The sequence below is a fragment of the Anas acuta genome, chromosome 21 (genome assembly GCF_963932015.1).
Source record: "Anas acuta chromosome 21, bAnaAcu1.1, whole genome shotgun sequence".
NCBI classification, from domain to species: domain Eukaryota; kingdom Metazoa; phylum Chordata; class Aves; order Anseriformes; family Anatidae; genus Anas; species Anas acuta.
The window spans coordinates 6,408,961-6,435,711 of record NC_088999.1 but is presented as its reverse complement, the minus strand read 5'-3'; the positions used below and the strand labels follow the sequence as shown (position 1 = coordinate 6,435,711).

General features: G+C 58.8%; 4 protein-coding genes and 1 long non-coding RNA gene across 5 annotated transcripts in view; all 5 read right to left on the bottom strand.

The window, feature by feature from the left end:
* Nucleotides 1-799: 799 nt before the first annotated feature.
* On the bottom strand, nucleotides 800-23,988 carry LOC137842893 (uncharacterized). The gene is made up of 8 exons (XM_068657504.1): nucleotides 23,965-23,988; nucleotides 19,737-19,908; nucleotides 19,068-19,231; nucleotides 16,447-16,540; nucleotides 6,540-6,590; nucleotides 1,468-1,629; nucleotides 1,141-1,247; nucleotides 800-1,052 (listed from the first exon to the last, which is right to left on the bottom strand). The coding sequence occupies exons 1-8, from the start codon at nucleotides 23,986-23,988 to the stop codon at nucleotides 984-986; spliced, it is 843 nt and encodes a 280-aa protein (XP_068513605.1). The 3' UTR covers nucleotides 800-983.
* LOC137843043 (uncharacterized) lies at nucleotides 3,488-5,058 on the bottom strand. The gene is made up of 3 exons (XR_011089328.1): nucleotides 4,111-5,058; nucleotides 3,924-3,974; nucleotides 3,488-3,619 (listed from the first exon to the last, which is right to left on the bottom strand). It is a non-coding gene; the product is annotated as an uncharacterized lncRNA (long non-coding RNA).
* LOC137843040 (interferon alpha-inducible protein 27-like protein 2A) lies at nucleotides 8,273-9,696 on the bottom strand. Its single transcript, XM_068657844.1, has 4 exons — nucleotides 9,600-9,696; nucleotides 9,413-9,463; nucleotides 8,948-9,109; nucleotides 8,273-8,525 (listed from the first exon to the last, which is right to left on the bottom strand). Exons 2-4 carry the CDS (start codon nucleotides 9,459-9,461, stop codon nucleotides 8,437-8,439), a joined length of 300 nt encoding a protein of 99 aa, XP_068513945.1. The 5' UTR covers nucleotides 9,462-9,463; nucleotides 9,600-9,696; the 3' UTR covers nucleotides 8,273-8,436.
* On the bottom strand, nucleotides 10,899-15,415 carry LOC137843042 (interferon alpha-inducible protein 27-like protein 1). The gene is made up of 7 exons (XM_068657848.1): nucleotides 15,398-15,415; nucleotides 15,213-15,257; nucleotides 13,247-14,296; nucleotides 12,396-12,480; nucleotides 11,961-12,011; nucleotides 11,495-11,656; nucleotides 10,899-11,044 (listed from the first exon to the last, which is right to left on the bottom strand). The coding sequence occupies exons 5-7, from the start codon at nucleotides 12,007-12,009 to the stop codon at nucleotides 11,010-11,012; spliced, it is 246 nt and encodes an 81-aa protein (XP_068513949.1). The 5' UTR covers nucleotides 12,010-12,011; nucleotides 12,396-12,480; nucleotides 13,247-14,296; nucleotides 15,213-15,257; nucleotides 15,398-15,415; the 3' UTR covers nucleotides 10,899-11,009.
* The window catches only part of KIAA0319L (KIAA0319 like), a 30,584-nt gene continuing 26,868 nt past the window's right edge, over nucleotides 23,036-26,751 (bottom strand). Inside the window, exon 21 of the mRNA XM_068657616.1 lies at nucleotides 23,036-24,756. Within this exon, the coding sequence (XP_068513717.1) occupies nucleotides 24,569-24,756 (188 nt within the window). The 3' untranslated portion in view covers nucleotides 23,036-24,568. The remainder of the gene's footprint in view (nucleotides 24,757-26,751) is intronic.

Genomic DNA, 26,751 nt, shown 5'->3' with positions numbered 1-26,751 from the left:
GCAGTTCCCCTTCGGCCTAGGGAGAGGCCCCTGGTGGAGCAGGCTGTCCCCCTGCACCCATGGGTCCCCCATGGAGCAGATCTCCACGCTGCAGCCCCCCCATGGCTGGAGGAGCCCCCGGTAGAGCAGGGGGATGTGGCCTGGAGGAGGCTGCGGCCCATGGAGACCCCCCCGCAGGAGCAGGCCCTGGGCCGGAGCTGCAGCCATGGAGAGGAGCCCACACAGGAGCAGGGGGCTGGGGGGAGTGCTGTCCACCCGTGGGGGACCCATGCTGGAGCCGTTTGCTCCTGGGGGATGGACCCTGTGGGACGGAGCCGTGTGGGAGCAGTTCTGGAGGAGCTGCTGCCTGTGGGCAGGCCCCGCAGGCTCAGTTCGGGAGGGACGGCATCCCGTGGGACAGACCCCACAGCACAGGGCCAGGGAGTGGCCGTGAGGGAGCAGCAGGGGAAACATGCCAAATATTGACCGCAGCCCCCATTCCCCTGTGCCGCTCATGGGGAGGAGGTGGAAGAGGGTGGATGGGGGAAATATGTTTTAATATGTTTTGTTTCTCGCTTCTTTGCCTAGTTAGTAATAGGCAATAAATTTCTCTAATTTCCCTAGGCTAAGTCTGTTTTGCCTGTCACGGTAAGTGTTGAGTGGTTTCCCTGTCACTATCTCAACCTTTGAACCCTTTCTGCCATAGTTTCTCTCCCCTTTCCCTTTCAGGAGGGGAAGTGGCCATGGCGGAGCTCAGCTGCCTACCTGTGTGAAACCACCACATCCCCTGACACAGACACACACGAGCCACCACGACACATCACCTGCAAAGCCATTTTTATTATTTTCCATGTGCTCAGTGCTCAAGCTGGTCGGCAGCTCCCTGTGTGGCTGCTGAGGAGCTGCTGGGCTGGCGGGGCTCTTCCCAGCGCCGTCCGCTGCCTCCTGGCATTCCTTGGGTTTGCCACCTGGAGCTGTGCTCCCCTAGGGTTTCCTGGCTCCAACTATTCCACCGAGTGTCCCCAGGGCTGATGACAGCCCAATTTTGGCACCAGCAGAGAGTCCTGCAGCTCCTGCAAGGATAGAAAGAGGCATGATGCCTGGGCCCTTGGGTGTTCACTGCTGAGCACGGGACAGAGAGAACCGAGGACTTCTCCTGACCCATGCCAGTTCACCACCATGCAGGGGCTCTGCTCCCTCAGCACCGCCGAGCCCTTCCAGCTCTCCCTTCTGGTAATGACCAGATCGGCCAACGGGCAAAAGCGCTCCTAGCCGAAGAGCAAACAAATGTCTGCACAGGCCCACAGGTCTTGGGCATGGGGTCCCATATTCCAGCAAGCCCTGACTACACCAAGGGTTTATCCCCTCCCCGTGGGTTTGGGTGCATAAAGCCAAGGATGCACTGAAGGGCCCAGGCTCTGCAGCAAGCTGAGCTCACAACCCTCTTGCTCCTGCATGTGTGATGCAGCTCAGCACCCCACCACTCACCGACCGACTGCAGCACGGCCACGGTGCTGCCTGCAGCCACTCCTCCGTTGTTGGCTATGGCAGCCGCCGACATCATCTTCGCAGCCATGGACCCCGCGGCGATGCCGCCCGCCTTAAACCCCAGCACAGAGACGGCTGCTGGGATGCCGAAGAGAGCCAGTCCTGCAGGAGGGACACCGACACATCTGCTACCCGCATGCCAGGTCCCATCCCAAGGGGACGGGGTGTCAGAGCAAAGAGCGGGGGCTGTGGGGCACAGGGTCGGGGACGCACCATCCCCAGGGAGAAGGGGAAAGGCGTGCAGGGCTTCAGCAGTGGCTGGTGACGGGTTCCCCAGCACACCAGAGCCCGGCTGAAGCCTCGCTGGGTGCCCAGCCCAGGCACGGGGCAGCCCTTGCCCGTGAGCTCTGCTCACCCATCCCATGACACGGGTGCTCCGTGACCAAGCCGGGGACCAGAAACTTACCTACTCCAGCAGTGGCCCCAATAACCACTTTTTTGATTTCAATTGGCATCGCTAGGACAAAAGGTGAGAAAATGTCACTCAGAGTGGGCAGAGCTCACCCCCAGGCAGAGAAGATGCTGCAGGACCAATGGCTGCCCCATTCCACCATCTCCTGCAGGCTTCCCTCCACCCCTAGGACCCACTGTACCTGCTGCTGTGCTTGCAGGACTGCTGCTGTGCTGGCAGTGCCCGTCTGCCCTCAGCACGCCGATAACACGGATAAAAGATGGAGCAGGGAGCGCCCCATCTCACCCAGCACCGCCCCGGGGCCGCCCCACACTTGTCAAATCTCAGCCCAGGAGGAGGAGGCCGGTTTGTTTTCCTCTCGGTTAATGTCCACTGGAACTCCCATGGTTTGGGTTTGTGTAGGAAGAAATGCATGTACCTTTCTGATTCTCTGCCTCACCCCCCGAAGGGCAGTCAGCAAGCGTCTGTGCGGGGCTCAGGTTAAATCAGTCCAGGATCCTTTTAAGATTTTAAGAGCAGATTTAAGAAAGGAAAAAAAAACAAAAACAAATACAAAACCAGAAACATTGATGGGGAACAGCAGCTGGGAGAGAGAGGGGTGAGGGCCAGCCCTGCAGCCCCCAAGGGCAGTGCTGGAGGGCAGGAGGTGCTCCAGGCAGGCAGCAGCAGTTCCCCTTCGGCCTGTGCAGGGAGAGGCCCCTGGTGGAGCAGGCTGTCCCCCTGCACCCATGGGTGCCCCATGGAGCAGATCTCCACACTGCAGCCCCCCCATGGCTGGAGGAGCCCCCCGTGGAGCAGGGGGATGTGGCCTGGAGGAGGCTGCGGCCCATGGAGAGCCCCCGCAGGAGCAAGCCCCAAGCCGGAGCTTCAGCCATGCAGCCCACACAGGAGCAGGGGGCTGGGGGGAGCTGCCTCCCATGGGGGACCTGTGCTGGAGCCGTTTGCTCCTGGGGGATGGACCCTGTGGGACAGAGCCATGTGGGAGCAGTTCTGGAGGAGCTGCTGCCTGTGGGCAGGCCCCGCAGGCTCGGTTCGGGAAGGACGGCATCCCGTGGGACAGACCCCACAGCACAGGGCCAGGGAGTGGCCGTGAGGGAGCAGCAGGGGAAACATGCCAAATATTGACCGCAGCTCCCATTTCCCTGTGCTGCTCAGGGGGAGGAGGTGGAAGAGGGTGGATGGGGGAAATATGTTTTAATATGTTTTGTTTCTCGCTTCTTTGCCTAGTTAGTAATAGGCAATATAGTTCTCTAATTTCCCTAGGCTAAGTCTGTTTTGCCTGTCAAGGTAAGTGTTGAGTGGTTTCCCTGTCACTATCTCAACCTTTGAACCCTTTCTGCCATAGTTTCTCTCCCCTTTCCCTTTCAGGAGGGGGAGTGGCCATGGCGGAGCTCAGCTGCCTACCCGTGTAAAACCAGCACACCCCCTGACACAGACACACACGAGCCACCACGACACATCACCTGCAAAGCCATTTTTATTATTTTCCATATGTTCAATGCTCAAGCGGGTCGGCAGGAGCTGTGATCCCCTAAAACCACTTGCTGCCAGGAGCCACTCCTCTGTTGTTGGCTTTGGCAGCCACCGACATCATCGTGGCAGCTATGGACCCCGCAGCGATGCCAGTGGCCTTAAACCCCAGCACAGAGACGGCTGCTGGGATGCCGAAGAGAGCCAGTCCTGCAGGAGGGACACCGACATATCTGCTACCCGCATGCCAGGTCCCATCCCAAGGGGACGGGGTGTCAGAGCAAAGAGCAGGGGCTGTGGGGCACAGGGTCGGGGACGCACCATCCCCAGGGAGAAGGGGAAAGGCGTGCAGGGCTTCAGCAGTGGCTGGTGACGGGTTCCCCAGCACACCAGAGCCCGGCTGAAGCCTCGCTGTGTGCCCAGCCCAGGCACGGGGCAGCCCTTGCCCGTGAGCTCTGCTCACCCATCCCATGACACGGGTGCTCCGTGACCAAGCCGGGGACCAGAAACTTACCTACTCCAGCGGTGGCCCCAATAACCACTTTTTTGATTTCAATTGGCATCGCTAGGACAAAAGGTGAGAAAATGTCACTCAGAGTGGGCAGAGCTCACCCCCAGGCAGAGAAGATGCTGCAGGACCGATGGCTGCCCCATTCCACCACCTCCTGCAGGCTTCCCTCCACCCCTAGGACCCACTGTACCTGCTGCTGTGCTTGCAGGACTGCTGCTGTGCTGGCAGTGCCCGTCTGCCCTCAGCACACCGATAACACGGATAAAAGATGGAGCAGGGAGCGCCCCATCTCACCCAGCACCGCCCCGGGGCCGCCCCACACTTGTCAAATCTCAGCCCAGGAGGAGGAGGCCGGTTTGTTTTCCTCTCGGTTAATGTCCACTGGAACTCCCATGGTTTGGGTTTGTGTAGGAAGAAATGCATGTACCTTTCTGATTCTCTGCCTCACCCCCCGAAGGGCAGTCAGCAAGCGTCTGTGCGGGGCTCAGGTTAAATCACTCCAGGATCCAACGCCTTTTAAGATTTTAAGAGCAGATTTAAGAAAGGAAAAAAAAACAAAAACAAATACAAAACCAAAAACATTGATGGGGAACAGCAGCTGGGGGAGAGAGAGGGGTGAGGGCCAGCCCTGCAGCCCCCAAGGGCAGTGCTGGAGGGCAGGAGGTGCTGCAGGCAGGCAGCAGCAGTTCCCCTGTGGCCTAGGGAGAGGCCCCTGGTGGAGCAGGCTGTCCCCCTGCACCCATGGGTCCCCCATGGAGCAGATCTCCACGCTGCAGCCCCCCCATGGCTGGAGGAGCCCCCCGTGGAGCAGGGGGATGTGGCCTGGAGGAGGCTGCGGCCCATGGAGACCCCCCGCAGGAGCAGGCCCCGGGCCGGAGCTGCAGCCGTGGAGAGGAGCCCACGCAGGAGCAGGGGGTTGGGGGGAGCTGCTGCCCACCCGTGGGGGACCCGTGCTGGAGCCGTTTGGTCCTGGGGGATGGACCCTGTGGGACGGAGCCGTGTGGGAGCAGTTCTGGAGGAGCTGCTGCCTGTGGGCAGGCCCCGCAGGCTCAGTTCGGGCAGGACGGCATCCCGTGGGACAGACCCCACAGCACAGGGCCAGGGAGTGGCCGTGAGGGAGCAGCAGGGGAAACATGCCAAATATTGACCGCAGCCCCCATTTCCCTGTGCCGCTCAGGGGGAGGAGGTGGAAAAGGGTGGATGGGGGAAATATGTTTTAATATGTTTTGTTTCTCGCTTCTTTGCCTAGTTAGTAATAGGCAATAAATTTCTCTAATTTCCCTAGGATAAGTCTGTTTTGCCTGTCACGGGAAGTGTTGAGTGGTTTCCCTGTCACTATCTCAACCTTTGAACCCTTCCTGCCATAGTTTCTCTTTCCCTTTTCCCTTTGAGGAGGGGGAGTGGCCATGGCGGAGCTCAGCTGCCTACCTGTAAAACCACCACATCCCCTGACACAGACACACACGAGCCACCACGACACATCACCTGCAAAGCCATTTTTATTATTTTCCATGTGCTCAGTGCTCAAGCGTGTCGGCAGCTCCCTGCATGGCTGCAGAGGAGCTGCTGGGCTGGCGGGGCTCTTCCTTGCGCCGTCCGCTGCCTCCTGGCATTCCTTGGGTTTGCCACCTGGAGCTGTGCTCCCCTAAAAACACTTGGCACCAATTATTCCACCGAGTGTCCCCAGGATTGATGACAGCCAAAATTTGGCAGTAGCAGCGAGTCCTGCAGCTCCTACAAGGACAGAAAGAGGCATGATGCCTGGGCCCATGGCTGCTCACTGCTGAGGGACAGAGCACGGGACAGAGAGAACTGAGGACTTCTCCTGACCCATGCCAGTTCACCACCATGCAGGGGCTTTGTTTCCTCAGCATGACCAAGCCCTTCCAGCTCTCCCTTCTGGCAATGGCCAGAGCTACCAAGTGCATATGCACTCCTGGCATAAGAGCAAACAAATGTCTGCACAGGCCCACAGGTCTTCAGGATGGGGTCCCATATCCCAGCAAGCCCTGACTCTTCCTAGCACACCAAGGATTTATCCCCTTCCCATAGGTTTGGGTGAATAAAACCAAGGATGCACTGAAGGGCCCAGGCTCTGCAGCAAGCTGAGCTCACAACCCTATTGCTCCTGCATGTGCAACCCTGGGCACGGTCCCAGTGCAGCTCAGCACCCCACTACTCACCGATCGACTGTAGCACGGCCACAATGCTGCCAGCAGCCACTCCTCCGTTGTTGGCTATGGCAGCCGCCGACATCATCTTGGCAGCTATGGACCCCGCAGCGATGCCGCCCGCCTTAAACCCCAACGCAGAGACGATTGCTGGGGCACCAAAGAGCGCCAGTCCTGCAGGAGGGACACCGACACATCTGCTACCCGCATGCCAGGTCCCATCCCAAGAGGATGGGGTGTCAGAGCAAAGAGCGGGGGCTGTGGGGCACAGGGGAAAGGCGTGCAGGGCTTCAGCAGTGGCTGGTGACGGGTTCCCCAGCACACCAGAGCCCGGCTGAAGCCTCGCTGGGTGCCCAGCTCAGGCACGGGGCAGCCCTCGCCCGTGAGCTCTGCTCACCCACCCCATGACACGAGTGCGCCGTGGCCAAGCCGGGGGCCAGACCCTTACCTACTCCCACGCTGGTCCCAAACAACACTCTTCGAATTATACTTATCATGGCTAAGAAGGAAGAAAGAAAAGAAAAAGTCACTGAGAGTGGGCAGAGCTCACCCCCAGGCAGAGAAGATGCTGCAGGACCGATGGCTGCCCCGTTCCACCACCTCCTGCAGGCTTCCCTCCACCCCTAGGACCCACTGTACCTGCTGCTGTGCTTGCAGGACTGCTGCTGTGCTGGCAGTGCCCGTCTGTCCTTGGCACACAGATAACACAGATAAAAGATGGCGCAGGGAGCAACGCATCTCACCCAGCACCACCCCAGGGCCGCCCCACACTCGTCAAATCTCAGCCCAGGAGGAGGAGGCCGGTTTGTTTTCCTCTCGGTTAATGTTCACTGGAACTCCCATGGTTTGGGTTTGTGTAGGAAGAACCACATGGACGATGCATGTACCTTCCTGATTCTCTGCCTCACCACCCGAGGGCAGTCAGCAAGCGGCTGTGCGGGGCTCAGGTTAAACCACACCAGGATCCAACGCCTTTATCCAGAGGCTCAGATACAGGGGGGTCACAGGAGAGACCCAGGGGCCTGTGGGGGGATCCAGGGCAGTGGACGCAGGCACCAGCGGGGTCCTGGTGGGGAATCCACGGCGTCACAGCAGGGACCCGATGACAGCCCCGGCAGCTGACACACAACCCTCAGAGCTGTGGGGGTTCCTGATCCCCCTGAGGAAGAGGAGAAGTCAGCCCCAGCCCAAACCCCTCGTGTGCCCTCCCTGGCCAGAGCTGGGCCAAGAAGTGGTGTTGTTTGCACCTCTGTGAGAGCAGATTTAAGAAAAGAAAAAAACAAAACCAAAAACATTGATGGGGAACAGTAGCTGGGGGAGAGAGAGGGGTGAGGGCCAGCCCTGCAGCCCCCAAGGGCAGTGCAGGAGGCAGGAGGTGCTCCAGGCAGGCAGCAGCAGTTCCCCTGCGGCCTGTGCAGGGAGAGGCCCCTGGTGGAGCAGGCTGTCCCCCTGCACCCATGGGTGCCCCATGGAGCAGCGCCCCCATGGCTGGAGGAGCCCCCGGTGGAACAGGTGGATGTGGCCTGGAGGAGGCTGCGGCCCATGGAGAGCCCCCGCAGGAGCAGGCCCCAGGCCAGAGCTGCAGCCGTGGAGAGGAGCCCACGCAGGAGCAGGGGGCTGGGGGGAGCTGCTGCCCACCCGTGGGGGACCCGTGCTGGAGCCGTTTGCTCCTGGGGGATGAACCTCGTGGGACGGAGCCGTGTGGGAGCAGTTCTGGAGGAGCTGCTGCCTGTGGGCAGGCCCCGCAGGCTCAGTTCGGGCAGGACGGCATCCCGTGGGACAGACCCCACAGCACAGGGCCAGGGAGTGGCCATGAGGGAGCAGCAGGGGAAACATGCCAAATATTGACCGCAGCCCCCATTCCCCTGTGCCGCTCAGGGGGAGGTGGAAAAGGGTGGATGGGGGAAATATGTTTTAATATGTTTTGTTTCTCGCTTCTCTGCATAGTTAGTAATAGGCAATAAATTTCTCTAATTTCCCTAGGCTAAGTCTGTTTTGCCTGTCACGGTAAGTGTTGAGTGGTTTCCCTGTCACTATCTCAACCTTTGAACCCTTTCTGCCATAGTTTCTCTTTCCCTTTTCCCTTTGAGGAGGGGGAGTGGCCATGGTGGAGCTCAGCTGCCTACCCGTGTAAAACCAGCACACCCCCTGACACAGACACACACGAGCCACCACGACACATCACCTGCAAAGCCATTTTTATTATTTTCCATGTGCTCAGTGCTCAAGCAGGTCGGCAGCTCCCTGCGTGGCTGCTGAGGAGCTGCTGGGCTGGCAGGGCTCTTCCTTGCGCCGTCCGCTGCCTCCTGGCATTCCTTGGGTTTGCCACCTGGAGCTGTGCTCCCTTAGGGTTTCCTGGCTCCAACTATTCCACCGAGTGTCCCCAGGGCTGATGACAGCCCAATTTTGGCACCAGCAGAGAGTCCTGCAGCTCCTGCAAGTATAGAAAGAGGCATAATGCCTGGGCCCTTGGGTGTTCACTGCTGAGCACGGGACAGAGAGAACCGAGGACTTCTCCTGACCCATGCCAGTTCACCACCATGCAGGGGCTCTGCTCCCTCAGCACGGCCGAGCCCTTCCAGCTCTCCCTTCTGGTAATGACCAGAGCTACCAAGGGACACAAGCACTCCCGGCAGAAGAGCAGACAAATATCTGCTCAGGCCCAAGTCTTCAGCATGGGGTCCCATATCCCAGCAAGCCCTGAGTCTTCCTAGCACACCAAGGATTTATCCCCTCCCCATGGGTTTGGGTGCATAAAGCCAAGGATGCACTGAAGGGCCCAGGCTCTGCAGCAAGCTGAGCTCACAACCCTCTTGCTCCTGCATGTGTGATGCAGCTCAGCACCCCACCACTCACCGACCGACTGCAGCACGGCCACGGTGCTGCCTGCAGCCACTCCTCCGTTGTTGGCTATGGCAGCCGCCGACATCATCTTCGCAGCCATGGACCCCGCGGCGATGCCGCCCGCCTTAAACCCCAGCACAGAGACGGCTGCTGGGATGCCGAAGAGAGCCAGTCCTGCAGGAGGGACACCGACACATCTGCTACCCGCATGCCAGGTCCCATCCCAAGGGGACGGGGTGTCAGACAAAGAGCGGGGGCTGTGGGGCACAGGGTCGGGGACGCACCATCCCCAGGGAGAAGGGGAAAGGCGTGCAGGGCTTCAGCAGTGGCTGGTGACGGGTTCCCCAGCACACCAGAGCCCGGCTGAAGCCTCGCTGGGTGCCCAGCCCAGGCACGGGGCAGCCCTTGCCCCCGACCTCTGCTCACCCATCCCATGACACGGGTGCTCCGTGACCAAGCCGGGGACCAGAAACTTACCTACTCCAGCGGTGGCCCCAATAACCACTTTTTTGATTTCAATTGGCATCGCTAGGACAAAAGGTGAGAAAATGTCACTCAGAGTGGGCAGAGCTCACCCCCAGGCAGAGAAGATGCTGCAGGACCAATGGCTGCCCCATTCCACCATCTCCTGCAGGCCTCCCTCCACCCCTAGAACCCACTGTACCTGCTGCTGTGCTTGCAGGACTGCTGCTGTGCTGGCAGTGCCCGTCTGCCCTCAGCACGCCGATAACACGGATAAAAGATGGAGCAGGGAGCGCCCCATCTCACCCAGCACCGCCCCGGGGCCGCCCCACACTTGTCAAATCTCAGCCCAGGAGGAGGAGGCCAGTTTGTTTTCCTCTCGGTTAATGTCCACTGGAACTCCCATGGTTTGGGTTTGTGTAGGAAGAAATGCATGTCCCTTCCTGATTCTCTGCCTCACCCCCCGAAGGGCAGTCAGCAAGCGTCTGTGCGGGGCTCAGGTTAAATCACTCCAGGATCCAACGCCTTTTAAGATTTTAAGAGCAGATTTAAGAAAGGAAAAAAAAACAAAAACAAATACAAAACCAGAAACATTGATGGGGAACAGCAGCTGGGAGAGAGAGGGGTGAGGGCCAGCCCTGCAGCCCCCAAGGGCAGTGCTGGAGGGCAGGAGGTGCTCCAGGCAGGCAGCAGCAGTTCCCCTTCGGCCTGTGCAGGGAGAGGCCCCTGGTGGAGCAGGCTGTCCCCCTGCACCCATGGGTGCCCCATGGAGCAGATCTCCACACTGCAGCCCCCCCATGTCTGGAGGAGCCCCCCGTGGAGTAGGGGGATGTGGCCTGGAGGAGGCTGCGGCCCATGGAGAGCCCCCGCAGGAGCAAGCCCCAAGCCGGAGCTTCAGCCATGCAGCCCACACAGGAGCAGGGGGCTGGGGGGAGCTGCCTCCCATGGGGGACCTGTGCTGGAGCCGTTTGCTCCTGGGGTATGGACCCTGTGGGACAGAGCCATGTGGGAGCAGTTCTGGAGGAGCTGCTGCCTGTGGGCAGGCCCCGCAGGCTCAGTTCGGGCAGGACGGCATCCCGTGGGACAGACCCCACAGCACAGGGCCAGGGAGTGGCCGTGAGGGAGCAGCAGGGGAAACATGCCAAATATTGACCGCAGCCCCCATTTCCCTGTGCCACTCAGGGGGAGGAGGTGGAAGAGGGTGGATGGGGGAAATATGTTTTAATATGTTTTGTTTCTCGCTTCTTTGCCTAGTTAGTAATAGGCAATAAATTTCTCTAATTTCCCTAGGATAAGTCTGTTTTGCCTGTCACGGTAAGTGTTGAGTGGTTTCCCTGTCACTATCTCAACCTTTGAACCCTTTCTGCCATAGTTTCTCTCCCCTTTCCCTTTGAGGAGGGGGAGTGGCCATGGCAGAGCTCAGCTGCCTACCCGTGTAAAACCACCACATCCCCTGACACAGACACACACGAGCCACCACGACACATCACCTGCAAAGCCATTTTTATTATTTTCCATATGTTCAATGCTCAAGCGGGTCGGCAGGAGCTGTGCTCCCCTAAAACCACTTGGCACCAATTATTCCACCGAGTGTCCCCAGGGCTGATGACAGCTAAAATTTGGCACCAACAGGGAGTCCTGCAGCTCCTGCAAGGACAGAAAGAGGCATGATGCTTGGGCTTGTAGGTGTTCACTGCTGAGGGACAGAGCACGGGACAGAGAGAACCGAGGACTTCTCCTGACCCATGCCAGTTCACCACCATGCAGGGGCTCTGCTCCCTCAGCACGGCCGAGCCCTTCCAGCTCTCCCTTCTGGTAATGACCAGAGCTCCCAAGGGACACAAGCACTCCCGGCAGAAGAGCAGACAAATATCTGCACAGGCCCACGTCTTCAGCATGGGGTCCCATATCCCAGCAAGCCCTGACTCTTCCTAGCACATCGAGGATTTATCCCCTCCCCATGGGTTTGGGTGAATAAAACCAAGGATGCACTGAAGGGCCCAGGCTCTGCAGCAAGCCGAGCTCACAACCCTGTTGCTCCTGCATGTGCAACCCTCCAGGCACGGTCCCAGTGCAGCTCAGCACCCCACCACTCACCGATCGACTGTAGCACGGCCACAAGGCTGCCGGCAGCCACTCCTCCGTTGTTGGCTTTGGCAGCCACCGACATCATCGTGGCAGCTATGGACCCCGCAGCGATGCCGCCCGCCTTAAACCCCAACACAGAGACGGCTGCTGGGATGCTGAAGAGCACCATTCCTGCAGGAGGGACACCGACACATCTGCTACCCGCATGCCAGGTCCCATCCCAAGGGGACGGGGTGTCAGAGCAAAGAGCAGGGGCTGTGGGGCACAGGGTCGGGGACGCACCATCCCCAGGGAGAAGGGGAAAAGCGTGCAGGGCTTCAGCAGTGGCTGGTGACGGGTTCCCCAGCACACCAGAGCCCGGCTGAAGCCTGGCTGGGTGCCCAGCCCAGGCATGGGGCAGCCCTTGCCCCCGACCTCTGTGCACCCACCCCATGACACGGGTGCTCCATGGCCAAGCCGGGGACCAGAAACTTACCTACTCCAGCGGTGGCCCCAATAACCACTTTTTTGATTTCAATTGGCATCGCTAGGACAAAAGGTGAGAAAATGTCACTCAGAGTGGGCAGAGCTCACCCCCAGGCAGAGAAGATGCTGCAGGACCAATGGCTGCCCCATTCCACCATCTCCTGCAGGCTTCCCTCCACCCCTAGGACCCACTGTACCTGCTGCTGTGCTTGCAGGACTGCTGCTGTGCTGGCAGTGCCCGTCTGCCCTCAGCACGCCGATAACACGGATAAAAGATGGAGCAGGGAGTGCCCCATCTCACCCAGCACCGCCCCAGGGCCGCCCCACACTTGTCAAATCTCAGCCCAGGAGGAGGAGGCCGGTTTGTTTTCCTCTCGGTTAATGTCCACTGGAACTCCCATGGTTTGGGTTTGTGTAGGAAGAAACACATGGGCGACACATTTACCTTCCTGATTCTCGGCCTCACCCCCCGAGGGCAGTCAGCAAGCGTCTGTGCGGGGCTCAGGTTAAATCACTCCAGGATCCAACGCCTTTTAAGATTTTAAGAGCAGATTTAAGAAAGGAAAAAAAAAAACAAAAACAAATACAAAACCAAAAACATTGATGGGGAACAGCAGCTGGGGGAGAGAGAGGGGTGAGGGCCAGCCCTGCAGCCCCCAAGGGCAGTGCAGGAGGCAGGAGGTGCTCCAGGCAGGCAGCAGCAGTTCCCCTGTGGCCTAGGGAGAGGCCCCTGGTGGAGCAGGCTGTCCCCCTGCAGCCCATGGGTCCCCCATGGAGCAGATCTCCACGCTGCAGCCCCCCCATGGCTGGAGGAGCCCCCGGTGGAGCAGGGGGATATGGGCTGGAGGAGGCTGCGGCCCATGGAGAGCCCCCGCAGGAGCAGGCCCCGGGCCGGAGCTGCAGCCATGGAGAGGAGCCCACGCAGGAGCAGGGGGCTGGGGGGAGCTGCTGCCCACCCGTGGGGGATCCTTGCTGGAGCTGTTTGCTCCTGGGGGATGGACCCTGTGGGACGGAGCCGTGTGGGAGCAGTTCTGGAGGAGCTGCTGCCTGTGGGCAGGCCCCGCAGGGTCAGTTCGGGCAGGACGGCATCCCGTGGGACAGACCCCACAGCACAGGGCCAGGGAGTGGCCATGAGGGAGCAGCAGGGGAGACAAAGTGCCATAGACTTTGCACAGCCCCTGAGAGGAGGCTGAAAGAATTTTAGTAGCTAAGATAGGCTAAGGAGCATGTGAGAGGAAGCCTAAAGAATTTTAGTAAAGAAGACCGGTAAGGGACATGTACTATATCTTCTGTTACCTATTGTGCTAAGGAACTGAGGCAGGAAATTCCTCACGAAAACAGTTCCTGATAGAAAACAGGAAACACGTTTCAAGAATCAACTGAAACCGAATCTGCAGTTTGAGCAGAAGCTGAGAAGCTTATGAGTAAGCGCTGAGACGAAAGGTCAGCCTGCGGTGATGAGGAAGACTCACTGATCTTCATCCCCACGAACCCTGGCAACCACTACCACAAAACACTGTGCAAGTGTGGATAGGAGGAATCGATATAAAGGACTGCCTGACACTAATTTTACTACAAAGCGGGGATAGGTCAAACATATCAGCAGGCGTCTTGAGAAGCTTCATGCCTATGTAAATCTTCACCACATGCAACCAAAGGAAGCGCTGCATTGGGGTGCACAAAACTTTAGTGGGATGACCCCGCCCAGTGCTAAATAAACACCCCTACTTTACAATCTTACTGGCTGTGGAGTTTATTTTCTGCACGTCACCCCCATTCCCCTGTTCCCCTGAGACTCTCGAGGGGAGGAGGCGGAAGAGGGTGGATGGGGGCGAAGGCGTTTTTGGTTTCTTTCTTTTATTCCTCACTTCTCTACCTTATTAGTAATAGTCAATAAATTTCTCTAATCTCTCTATGCTGTCTGTTTTGCCTGTCATGGTAAGTGTTGAGTGATTTCCCCACCCCGATCTCAACCTTTGAGCCCTTTCCATCATAGTTTCTCCCCTTTACCTTTGAGGAAGGTGGAGCTTGGCTGCCCACCTGTAAAACCAGCACACCCCCTGACACAGACACACACGAGCCACCACGACACATCACCTGCAAAGCCATTTTTATTATTTTCCGTGTGCTCAGTGCTCAAGAAGGTTGGCAGCTCCCTGCGTGGCTGCTGAGGAGCTGCTGGGCTGGCGGGGCTCTTCCTTGCGCCGTCCGCTGCCTCCTGGCATTCCTTGGGTTTGCCACCTGGAGCTGTGCTCCCCTAAAACCACTTGGCACCAACTATTCCACCGAGTGTCCCCAGGGCTGATGTCAGCCAAAATTTGGCACCAACAGGGAGTCCTGCAGCTCCTGCAAGGACAGAAAGAGGCATGATGCTTGGGCCCGTGGGTGCTCACTGCTGAGGGACAGAGCACGGGACAGAGAGAACCGAGGACTTCTCCTGAGCCATGCCAGTTCACCACCATGCAGGGGCTCTGCTCCCTCAGCACCGCCGAGCCCTTCCAGCTCTCCCTTCTGGTAATGACCAGAGCTCCCAAGGGACACAAGCGCTCCTGGCAGAAGAGCAGACAAATGTCTGCTCAGGCCCAAGTCTTCAGCATGGGGTCCCATATCCCAGCAAGCCCTGACTCTTCCTAGCACACCAAGGATCTATCACCTCCCCATGGGTTTGGGTGAATAAAGCCAAGGATGCACTGAAGGGCACAGGCTCTGCAGCAAGCTGAGCTCACAACCCTATTGCTCCTGCATGTGCAACCCTCCAGGCACGGTCCCAGTGCAGCTCAGCACCCCACCACTCACCGAGCCACTGTAGCACGGCCACGATGCTGCCCGCAGCCACTCCTCCGTTGTTGGCTATGGCAGCCGCCGACATCATCTTGGCAGCTATGGACCCTGCAGCGATGCCGCCCGCCTTAAACCCCAGCACAGAGACAACTGCCGGGGCACCAAAGAATGCCAGTCCTGCAGGGGGGACACCGACACATCTGCTACCCGCATGCCAGGTCCCATCCCAAGGGGACGGGGTGTCAGAGCAAAGAGTGGGGGCTGTGGGGCACAGGGTCGGGGACGCACCATCCCCAGGGAGAAGGGGAAAGGCGTGCAGGGTTTCAGCAGTGGCTGGTGACGGGTTCCCCAGCACACCAGAGCCCGGCTGAAGCCTCGCTGGGTGCCCAGCCCAGGCACGGGGCAGCCCTTGCCCGTGAGCTCTGCTCACCCACCCCATGACACGGGTGCGCCGTGGCCAAGTTGGGGGCCAGAAACTTACCTACTCCAATGGTGGCCCCCACAATCATTCCTATAATTACCATGGCTAAGAAGGAAGAAAGAAAAGAAAAAGTCACTGAGAGTGGGCAGAGCTCACCCCCAGGCAGAGAAGATGCTGCAGGACTGATGGCTTCCCTGTTCCACCACCTCCTGCAGGCTTCCCTCCACCCCTAGGACCCACTGTACCTGCTGCTGTGCTTGCAGGACTGCTGCTGTGCTGGCAGTGCCCGTCTGCCCTCAGCACACCAATAACACAGATAAAAGATGGCGCAGGGAGCGTCCAGTCCTACCCAGCACCGCTCCGGGGCCACCCCACACTTATCACATCTCGGCACAGGAGGAGGAGGCCGGTTTGTTTTGGTTAATTTCCAGCTTTTTCTCAGGAACTGACATGGTTTCGGTTTCAGTAGGAAAGCCACACGCGTGACGCAGCAGGGTGAGGGCAGCTGCTGAGGTGCTCGGGCAGGCCAGGACGTCCTCAGTTCTCCCTCTGCGAGGAGCCGGGGGAGCTCACGCAGCGTGGAGGGGACCCGGGCAGCAGAGCTGACCCCGGCTGCCAAAGGGAGATCCCCTTTTCCTATGTGGCTGTGCTCAGCAACAAAACTGGGCAGGGGAAGGTGAAGGAGGGACCCGATGGCAGCCCCGGCAGCTGAGACACAACCCTGAGAGCCGTGAGGGTTCCCGATGCTCCTGAGGAAGAGGAGGAGAAGTCAGCCCCAGCCCAGCCCCCCCGTGTGCCCCATTGCCTGGGGGAGCATCACCCCTGGGGCACCCTGAGGGCGAGCAGCCCCCCCAGATCTTGCCTCCCCTTGGGCATCCCCTACGGTGCCGGGAGGCTGCGCATGGGGACCCTGCATTTTCTCCCAGCCCAGCGGGGAGAGCAGCCCTTGCTTTCTGCCCTGATTTTCCTCCCCACTAAAGAGGGGTTCAGCCCCCAAAAACCCACGGTGGGGTTCCCCTCCCTGCTCCCCCGATCTGCTCGGAGGGTGCCCAGCGCTGGGCTGCGCCTCGCTGCCTGGCAGGGGAGGCAGCGGTGACGTAGGGGAAGTGGATTTCTAGGAAATCGGTCCCTTTGGTTTATTTTCCCCGAGTTTCCCTGGGTTAGTCCCGCTGCTTAACCCTTGCTGTGCCCAGCTCTCGCGGCACCTGGGAGCTCAAAAAAGACCGCAAAACCACCTTTTTTCACCACCACCACCCCCCCACGCTCCCCCACGGGCCCCTTCCCCACTCCTTACCCCAGCACTGTGGGTCTGGCTGCCTTCCAGGACGCCGCTCGTGCCACCGGTCCGTGGGGACGAAGCGAGTTACGTAGCCCGTGCGCCACCGCAGCTGGTTGAAGGGGACCAAATCCAGTTGCAAGTTGATCTGGTTCCTTTTTACCAGCCCCAGGGACGCACTTTTCTCTCCGGAGGTGCCACCGGGGGCTGACGCCAGCACCGGGATCCCGGCGTGGGGGTCCCAGCCCAAAAATACATACTTCTTAACATTCCATAACGCCGGCCGACTCCATATGGGCATATGAAGAAGTATGTAGGGTTGGGAGGGAGAGGCGGCAGGGAGAAGCCCCCAGCCCCAGCATCCCCACTGGGGGCCAGCTCCAACCCTCTGGGGAAGCCGGGGACGTGGGGTGAGGGTGCCCAGGGTGCTTCAGGGGACCCCCCCCCATCAGCTCTGGGACTTGGCAGCCCCCCCCTTCTCCTTGCTACTGTTGTGCTGGGCCAGGATGGATCAACTGCACCCCCCGAGCACCCTGCACCCCCCTGCAGCACCCCAGCACCCTGCGCTGCCCCGGCCCCCTCCCCGCTGCCCACCCTGCTGCAGCCCTGGGTACCAAAGCAGTATTTTTGGCCCCCTCCCTCTGCAATTTATGGCCAGGTCAGGAGGGGACTGCACCCCCCTGTACCCCCCCTTTCCTTGCCCAGCTCCTTGCAAGGCCAGGAGAAGGTTGTAGGGTCCTGGTGCTCTGCGCCCCCAAACCACAGCCCGGCACAGCAGGCAGGGGAGGGCCGAGAGGAAATAACTGGTGGGGGGGTTTGGTGGAGGTCCCTGGGGTTGGAGACCATTGAAGGGGTCCTGGGGGGGCTCAGTGGCCCCCACACAGCATGGCCAGGGCAGGGCGATGGAGGGGACAAGTGTCAGAGCAGCCCATCCACGCCTTGACCCCGGTGACCTTCCTACCCCTAAACTGGGAGCTGGAGCGGTGCAAATGCTGGGACCAGTCCCAGGAGGGGGGTGACTCAACTGGGGAGGGCAAACGAGGGGTGCAGGGGCTGGGGGAGGCCCAGCAGGGCCGTGACTCAGCGCTGTGACCACTGCAGCTCTGCAAGGAGCCGGTGGGTGCCAAGCAGGCGCCGGCCCCACTCGCGACACCCGCAGGCAGAGATGAGGCTGCTCGGTGGCCCCCGGAACCTCCAGCCCTCGCTGCGGGGTGGGGGGCAGCTGCCAGCACGGCCGTGGTGCCCCCCAATGCTCTGCTGGTGTCCTGGGGCTGCCCCGTGGCTGTCCCCTGGTCTTGGGGAACCTCAGGGACACGGCTTTTGGGATCCCCGTCCCCAGCCTCACGGCAATGCTGGGGCAGAGGGTGTCCGGCTGCAGCAGCACCCCTTTTCCCTCAAAAATTCGACAGAGCGGGTGTCCAGCGGCTGGACACTGCAGAGATGTCCCCGCTTAACCCCTCGGGCTCCACCTGCCCTGCAGCTTTGGGATGTTGGGGCTCCCGCAGGGCTCTTGGGGCGCAGTGGGAGCTCTCAGCCCGTGGCTTTGCCCGGCGCTGAGCCCCCACACCCAGGCTGCAGGCGCAGGGCTCTCACATCCCGGCCCCCGTCTCGGCTCCAGCCGCCTGGGCTGCCCTTGGGCATTTCTCCCAGCACTGCGGCGTTGAGGTGCCCCGGCCCCGGGGGAACCTTCCCGGCTCCAGCCCACGGCACAGCCCCGCAGCCCTCACCCGGGCTCTGCCGGTGACCTTGGAGGGCCGCACGCAGCCCCTTGGGCAGCTCAAAACCATCCTGCCCGGAGCCCCCAGGCCCTGCACCCCTCCGGGAGCAGCTCCCAGCCCCAGGCACGGGGACGAACGGCCCCGCAGGGGTTGGCAGCGGAGCCGGGGGGGTGCCGGGGTGGCCGTGGTGGCTCAGGCGCTCGCACGGCACCGAACAGCCCCAGCCTGGCTATAAAAGGAAGCGACTTTATTCCACGCTCTGCCCCAGCCGCGTGCCCGGCCGCGCTCTGCAGCCGCTCGCTGGCGGCGGCCTGGCCAAGTTTCAGCGCTCAGCATCTGCCCCGGCTCAGCCAGCACGGGGCAAGCCCCCCCCTCGGCCTCTGCAGCCGAGTGAGAGGTGGGCGAGCTGCCAGAGGGGGGTTTTGGGGAGCTCCCCCGGTCCCCAGCTTCACTCGTGGGCACCGCACACTTCGGGGTTGCGGCCGCATGGTTTGTGGTGCCCCGGTGTGCCCAGCACCCCGCACACGGGGCTGCGAGGTGGGGATCCCTTCCCTCCCATCCCATCCCATCCCATCCCATCCCATCCCACCCCAATGCATGGCCAGGGGGTGCCCCACCGCCCCCCTCAACCCCACCACGAGCTCGCTGCCATCCCCATGCCTCCACCTCCACCTGCTCCAAGGCTGGGGGGCTGTGGGGACCCCCAACCCTGCAGCCTCTGCCCTCCCTCAGCCTCTGCCCTCCCTCCCTGCCCGAGCTGCTGCGAGCAGCCGAGCGCAGGGGCCGCGAGCAGCAGCGGCATCCCCAGCCCGAGCGGGGCTCAGCTCCAGCCGAGCTCGCTGAAGGTTAAACGCTGGTGGCGGGGAGACCCCCGCTGCCTCCCGCAGCCCCCGCGCCCACCAGCTCCCTGCGGCCACTTACAGTCCTGGAGGTGACACCGGCCGGGGCTGGGCTCCGGTGGCCATGGGGTGCCGCGTCCCCCAGCAGGAGCACGCCGCTTCCCAGCTCGCCTTGACTTTGCCACAGGACTCCTCCAGCTCGTCCGCAGGAGCTTGCAGCATCCTCCAGTTCAGCAGGAGAAGTTCCTCGCCGGGGAGGGAGGGAGGAAGGGAGGGATTTAAGGCAGCCCCTGCCCGGGCTGCGGATGCCTCCGGGTGCAGGTGAAGCCCCTCGGCTCGCTGGGGCACCCCGCAGCCCCCTTCTCCTGTGCCCCATCCTGGGCTCGGTGCCCCCAGCACGTGGCTGATGGATGCGGGGAGGCACCGGGGGTGCTCCCTGCTGCCAAACCTCTCCCTCCCGGGCCGGGCACCAACCACCTCCACCTCCTGCCCCGCATCCCCTGGGCGCACAGCGGGGGTCCCGGAGCACCCACAACGCCTCTCCTGGGCCCAGCAGCGGCTGGGGGGGCTCGGAGGGTGAAACCTGTCACTGCTGCAGCCACACAGCTCCCTGGGGACCCCACGGGCATGGGGACACCCGGCTGCCCTGTGCCACCCACCCACACCCCACGCAGGAGTTTTATAGGGTCCGGAGCAGTGCAGAGGTGCTGCCCACCCCGGGACCCCGCGCCCCCGCATCCCCCCACCCTACCTCTGTGTGCAGCCGGTCCCTGGAGCAGGGGGGGACGCGGGGACACACACCTCGTCCTGGCCACCAAAGGGCGAAGGCAGCCAGGCAGCCCCACGGCATCCCTCCCGCGGCGCTCCCCGGCGGCTCCCCGCCTGCCCCAGCGCCCTCCCCGGCCCGGGTGCGCTCTGTTTGCCTGCTATTTTTGGCAGCCTCCTAAGAGCTCCTCTCAGGCTATTAATAATGAGAGTGCGAAATTCGTTTGGCCTCTCCTATATAAGGAAAGGTAGAGGCTTAGAGGCAGCTAAATATACTGGCGCGTGCGGGAGCGAGCGGGGAGGCTTTGGCAGCGAGTGTGGAAAAGGGATTGTTTGAACAATGGAAAGACGGACTCACTCGGAGCACAGGGCCCCGTGCGGACGGACGGAGGGACGGATGGACAGACGGATGGAGGGATGGTGCTCGTGGGGCTGGCCAGGCCTGGGGCTGCAGCCCCCGGTGCCCCCGGGAACCCTGCTTCTGCAGGGCGGCAGCGGGAGCAAGGGGATGTGCCTGCAGCGGGGATGCTGTGGGAGGTCCCGTGCTGAGCCGGACAAATTTTCCCCAAAACATGCAATAAAAAATCCGATAATGAACCCGCGGGGCCAGCAGCACCCCAGGCTCGGTGCCTGGCAGCAGGGACGTGCACTCAGCCACCTTCAAGTCCCGCTGACACCTCTGGGAGCCCCGGGCTGGGCCAGGCGCTGACCTTGCCCCGGGAGAGCCCGGCTGGAGGAGGGAAAGCAGCAGCAATTCGGGGAATCCTGATGGCAGGAAGGCACGGAGGAGCGGTGCCAAATTCACATGGTCATAACAAGGACAGCACGGGCAGAGGGGTGAGAATATGCGCGGAGAGAAAGAAAAAAAAAAAAAAAGTGCTCTCCTCCTGAGCTCCATAAAGGGTTCTTCTTTTTTTTTATTTTTATTTTTTTATTTTTTTAACTCCTCCTAGGCAAGGTGCCGCATGGGGAGGGACGAGCAGGGCCGGGGAGCCCTGGATTGTGCCTGCAAGGCCCCAATAACAGACCTGGGGCTGCTCTGAGGCTCCGTGTGAGGATGGAGACAGCAGGGAAGGGGCACAAGCAGAGCCCCCTGGGGCACCCTGGAGGGGTCCCAGCACCCCGGAGCCCCCCATAGTGGGTGCCATCTCCCAGGGTGAGTCCCTTTGGGATTACACCAGCAGCTCCAACCCCGGATCCCCCATCCTGAGCTCCCCGTGGTGCTCAGCACCCGCTCTTCCCCAAGCACCACGGCTGCATCCCACCGGGGAAGGCGCTGGAGGCCAGAGGCTGGTGTAGGAAGGAGCAGCCTTGGTATCTCCTTCAAGGGCTCCACTAATTCATAAATGTTCCCCTGCTTCGCTCGGAGGAACACCTACCCCTGGTGTAGGTGCAGCTTGAGCCCTGATGCTATTTTGCTTTCCAGTAACAGACCCACACCCCTCTGGATGTTGGAGAACAGCCCCAGGCTGAGCTGTGGCACTGCACCCACGGCCCCTAAAGCATCACCCAGCCCCTGAGGATGAGGAGGGAACTCCCAGCTCCTGCCCAGGAAGGGCAGTGGTTGCATTAGGACCCATCCCGCAGCTGAAACTGGAGAAAGAAGCAAGGTGAGCAGCAGCAAAACATCTTCCCCGTTTATTTGCAAGAAACGTTTTATTTAAAAAAAGGTACTTTTTAGTCTTGATCCAAGTAATGCTGCAATCAAACGCCGTTAAACCAAAGTTCAGACAGGTTGGGCAGCCCGCCGCTACGCAGAGGAATGAAGAAAAGATTTAAGAGCAAACTATTTTAAAACTAGATCGCGACGTTTGCCTCAAACATCTTCGCAAGTGTTTGAAGTTCATTCGTGTTAAAGAAGAAAATAAAATCAAGCGACTCTGCCGGTTCATCTAACAGATGTCTCAGCTTTTAACTTCCACACATGGGTGACTTGTAGCCAGCGTCTCTAATTGTGAAATCAAAATGCATAGCAATGCAGAAACCTTCCCCGTGCAAGGTCAGAGCGGGACCACGGTGCTTGGGTAACAAATGAGCGATGAGATCGGTGATGCTACGGGGGCGAAGGGTTTTGAACACGTTTGCTTTACGTGCACACACCTTGGAAGGGCTGCGTTAATGGGGCACCGAAGCAGCCTGCCCCGTCTCCCGTGCCAAAAGTTACCGCCTGCAGCTCCGGAGGGTCCCCCCCTCATGGTGCTGCAGAGGGATGCTCAGAAGCACCGAGGGGAAGAGGGCTCGGGGAGGGGTGGCACCGAGCCAGAATTATAAAGGGGAGCTCGGGCAGTGCCCCGTCACCAGCCTGCACTTGGTGGTGACAAATGGTTAAGGAGGGAGGAAGCCTGTCCTAACCAAAGGGCTCAGGGCAGAGGGGATGCCACAGCCCACTGCAAAACCTTCACGGAGGCAGACGAGGGCTCTCCTGCACGGGGTGGTGCTGGCAGCTGCCTAAAGCTCCTCAACCCGAAGGTGTCTCCGCACGGTGCAGTGTGAGAACAAAGCGAACCTCAGCTAAACAAAGGTGCTGGCGAGTAGCAGCTGCACAGCCTTTAATTCTTCCCTCTTCCGTAATAGGAAGCCAGACTTGCTTGAATGCACACGCTGCATCTCCTGCGAGGGTTTCTGATCTCTGCAGCACGGAACGCCCGAACCACTGCAAGCAGCGCTGGCTCCCTGCAGAGGGGATTTCCCCGGGACAGACAGGAGCAAGAGACGTGAGACGCACGTGCCCCAGAAACAGCCGAGTCCAACGGCGTGGAGCGATTTCAGGCACAGTCCCAGGACCACATCTGGTTAATCCCTGCAGCCTCCCAACCTCGTTTTCTTGCAGCCTGCTCGTCTCACGTCCAAACGCAGGGCGATGCCTCAGAGGGTGGCGTCACCCAAGGGTTGAGTGTTTGGCCGGGAGCGGGCTGGCAGCGAGGGCTCCAGCCAAGCACTGGGCTGCGACCCTTCAAAGCACAGCAAGGAGAGCAGCGTCCTGCTCTCAGGACATCCCCGTGTGTGGTCTGGGGCAGGCTCCTGGGGAAGGAGCAGTTGTGAGAGCGGGTGCAGGAGGAGCAGCACGGGCAGGGAATGCTTGGTGCTGCACGCCAGACAGACACAAACCAGAGGGTGGCCTCGGCTGTGACGCAGGCAAGCAGGAGGCAAACCCCGTCCCGGTGCAGGCAAGAGGGCACAAGGCTGTTGCCCCACTTGGGACTCCTCGGGAGAGTGCCTGGCTCCAGCTCTGGTGCCTGAGGAGAGCTGATTGCCCAGCAAAATAAACTTAGCAGCAGCCACGACTACATTCAGCGAGGGGACGTTCCCTCGCGTTCAATAGTGTTTAATCTTCATCTTGCTCAACACAAATCAGTAGTGCAGCAATATAAATACAACTGAGGAAGTTAAAGCCTTTTGGCTTTCATAGCTCAAAAAAAAAAAAAGCCAATGAAATGAGTTTCCAGTTTTTAAATTAAACACAAAGAAAGGCAATAAACTGCCCACCCATCCGTGGAGGAGCAGCGGCATCCTTCATGCCAGTAAGAGGTTGATTTCTGCCCGAGGACAGGGGTGCAACTCATGAAAGCAGCACAGTGAGATAAAGAAGCAGGTATGGGAAAGGACCACCGACACCTGGCTCCCAGCAAGGCCTTTCCCAGAGTTCAAGCAGCAGAGAAATACAGCCCCCGGCTGCTGACACTCACCGTGTGGTGCCCCTCGGTACTGAGAATTCCCTTTTCCACTGAGTACAGGACACCAAATGCACTGCGCACTGTAACGGGAGCACACAGGGCTGTGCAGCTGTAGTGACACGAGGCCACTAAGCTGCCGGCCAGAGGGAAGAGCCAGCTGCTTGGAACTGAAGACACCAAACCCCATTTGCCTGGGTTGTGCAAGTTTTAAGGAAAAAAAAAACAACGCATGGCATTTCATAACTGGGATACAGTTGTTGTCCAGACTCATGGAGGGCTTAGGGACCAACAGAAAATGCTGCTGAACTACACCTCATGGCTTTGGGATTAAGTCAGCCATTAAGCAAGTGTACCAAAGGCGAGTGTCCCACCCCTTCTCTGGTATCCACCAGGACAGCTTGCTGCAGGAGGGGGGCTCCCAGCCTAGCTAATTACCACAGGCAGGTCAGCTTTTCCACCTCTGAACAGCCACTGCGTCAACACTCCCAGGGAGAAAAGCCTAACAGTTATTTAGAACGGCTACAAAACCCTCTCCCCTACTGCAAGCTGATGGATTGTGACCATAGCGTTTAGGTTCCTCCTACTCTACGCTCCAAAAGCAGCCAGTGTATGTGAAAGGACAAATCTAAATTAAAATAGTGCTTAAACCATTAGGGAAGGTGGGAGTAAAAGAAAACAGAACTGTCTGACAGCAGGAGTAGTTTGTGGCGGGCTACTGGAGCCGGGAGGGAGCTCAGAGCACAGCCTTGACCTTCCTTCTTCAAAGAGCTTCCAAGGCAGGTGACCTGGAAGTCCACAGGTGTCTCCCTGCTGCAGTCTGAGGTGGGCGAGGAGGGTCCTGCACATTCACAGTTGCTCCAAGTGGTTCTGTCCTGCCGCGCTCCAGATGCCAGCTCTGTCTTTTCTGACGCTTCATCTGCGGTTCACAGTTGTCTTCTCCCTTTGATTTCCCTTGGAGTTCAAATTCAAGTACAACCAGTTTTAACTGAATGAAAAGAAACCCGCAAAAACAGAGTTATTTTCTGTGAAACAAGTTAGCAGCTGTTGTCCTAACCAAACTGGCCTCCAAAGGCCCTTGCAGAATAGGGACGGGAGTGGCCTTCTCTTTCCCACTGAGCTCCAGCAAAAGGCCACCTAAAGGGAGCTATAGGATTTCCTCCCTCTGGTTCTTGGGTTTTAGTGTCACTTGTCCATTGCGCAAGGAGCCGTTCTGGCTACGGAGCAGCTTCCCTTTCTCACGGTCAGGCCATGTGAAGATGGCTTCATCGCTGTCCAGTTCAGACTCGGAGTGCATCAGGCTAGTGTTGAGGACCTGGGCTTTCTGTCTGCCACCTTTGAAGGAGAGAGATTCCCAGGTTAAAACGACCTTTACCACTGGTCAAACACCACAATTTAACTCCATTCCCCCTCTAAGAGTCACGTTCCTGTCACGTCAAGGGGGCAGCTTGATCAGACTTCCCTGTGTCCGTCACTATTCCCTCAAATGCTGAACCTGAAGATGAAGTGATCCTGCTTCAGATACCCTGGTGTGACAGAGGTCACGCAGACATTTCCAGATAGTGCACAGCACAACAAATGGGTAGGGAAACAAATAACATTACCAGAAGGGGCTGCGAGGAGAACTCGTGGGATCTCTGTCTCCCTGACCTTGCTTGAGGGCATTGTCTAGAAAGCTCTCTGAGGGCTAACGGCTCTGGTAAAGAGAACACGCAGGTGTGCAAGAAAAGATTGCTGCATTCTTACCACCCTCCCTACTCTCATCTCGCTCCTCTTTCCTGCAAAGGGAAATAAATTAACGGGCTGAATTTAGATTAATGCACAAGGACAGGAGAGAGACGTTTACTGATATTGTCAGCTGTGGAAATATTTAAATTTAGCTTTTCCTTAATGGAGAAATGCAACATTTCCCCTGGTATCAGAATGCTCCCTGGACGTATCTAGCAGGCAAAAAGACTTTAGTCAGCAGCCAGCCTTGGAAGAGGCAGGATGAGTTTAGTTACCAGAGAGCAAATGGTGGAGGCACATTTGCTACCGACTGCAGAACAATGAGCCCTTTATTTAACAGTGGGGCTCTTCTGTGCGGGGTGACAGATGGTCAGATTAAAGCAGTTGGGTGCAAAGGGAGGGAAATCCACCCGTTTTTTCTTCATGCAGTTGGGATGGCCCAGTTCTCAGAGGAATTATCTGCTCAGCTCTGTCACTGCAATGCCCTCCACTGCTGTCGTTAGGCACTGTTCACCTTCCTGGAACACCACTAAACGGGATAATACTAGGATAAGCAATTATTTTCCTCTAGGAAACAAGGACCAGGGACTATTTTCCACGTGCAGTTAATTAGAATGGCTACAAAACCCTCTCCCCTACCTACAACCCCTCCTCTTAAAAACAGGACTTAACTCTTACTCTAAAGGCTTATTTCAGCAGCTGAAGCACTGCCCAAGCATTTGGTGGGGCTGTGCTTTGTGTATACTCTCCCACTTCTCCCTCCTCTCCTGGTCAATCAGCAGGTGACAATGGCTCAGTTCAGGTATCAGATACAATCGCAGCAAAAACACTCCAGCCTGAAATAACTCAGTGATCTTTGCAAAGCACCTGACAAGCCCTCTCTAGGACAGCAATGCAGCACGAAAGTGCTGGCTAAGAACACTGAAGACAAGCGATTGCCTTTCTGGAATGGGCCGATGGGCTGGTAACCACATAGAGCACTGGGGACTTCGTTGGTCTCTCCCCTGAGATAGGCATCTGCTTCTACGAAAAATTAAAGGATGAGCTAAAATGTGAAACTTTCAGAGCCTTGTGCCCACAAGGACAAAAATGGACACATTTAAGAACAAGTAATTTGGGGTGGGAGAATATTGGGGCAGAAATGAACACCAGTCTCTTCAGGCCACCAAGAATTTTCATGTTGTTTGGTGAAATGCTTAATAACATTGAATTCATGCTTAGCTAAAAAGCCTTGCCAAGGAATTGCATACTGGCAGGAAGCAAACTGACTAAAACAAAGTACCAGGACTAAAAGAAAAACTTCAGAGCAAGAGAAGCTACAGTCAACGCTCAGTTTTGGACTTCTTGGATCAGGCCGGTCTCTGAACTGCTTACATTTATCTGCTTTGTGACAGAAAGTGGAAACATCAAGACTATACCAATTTCAGCCCCAATTTTTAAACCAAGGAGTTAGATAACGACTAAATACCCTGTCTACTGATCAGAAACAAGCTCTTAGATCTTCTGAGACTCGTCTGTCAGTACCTAACATCATGTTTGTTTCACTCTGTGATTTTTAATTCCACTGAGGAAGAGTGTTCTTAGTCAGCATTCTGGAAATGC

Excerpts from the sequence above, each read along its gene's own strand:
- LOC137842893 (XM_068657504.1), bottom strand. The coding sequence starts at position 23,988 with ATGGTCACAATCCATCAGCTTGCA. Across the intron at positions 6,591-16,446 it reads GCCAGACCCACAGTGCTGGG|CCATGATAAGTATAATTCGA; the intron begins GTAAGGAGTGGG and ends CTTCCTTCTTAG. Across the intron at positions 1,630-6,539 it reads TGGGACCAGCGTGGGAGTAG|GACTGGCTCTCTTCGGCATC; the intron begins GTAAGGGTCTGG and ends TCCCTCCTGCAG.
- LOC137843042 (XM_068657848.1), bottom strand. The coding sequence starts at position 12,009 with ATGCCAATTGAAATCAAAAAAGTGGTTATTGGGGCCACCGCTGGAGTA. Across the intron at positions 11,657-11,960 it reads TGGGGCCACCGCTGGAGTAG|GAATGGTGCTCTTCAGCATC; the intron begins GTAAGTTTCTGG and ends TCCCTCCTGCAG. Across the intron at positions 11,045-11,494 it reads GGCCGTGCTACAGTCGATCG|GAGCTGCAGGACTCCCTGTT; the intron begins GTGAGTGGTGGG and ends CTGTCCTTGCAG.
- LOC137843040 (XM_068657844.1), bottom strand. The coding sequence starts at position 9,461 with ATGCCAATTGAAATCAAAAAAGTGGTTATTGGGGCCACCGCTGGAGTA. Across the intron at positions 9,110-9,412 it reads TGGGGCCACCGCTGGAGTAG|GACTGGCTCTCTTCGGCATC; the intron begins GTAAGTTTCTGG and ends TCCCTCCTGCAG. Across the intron at positions 8,526-8,947 it reads GGCCGTGCTGCAGTCGGTCG|GAGCTGCAGGACTCTCTGCT; the intron begins GTGAGTGGTGGG and ends CTATACTTGCAG.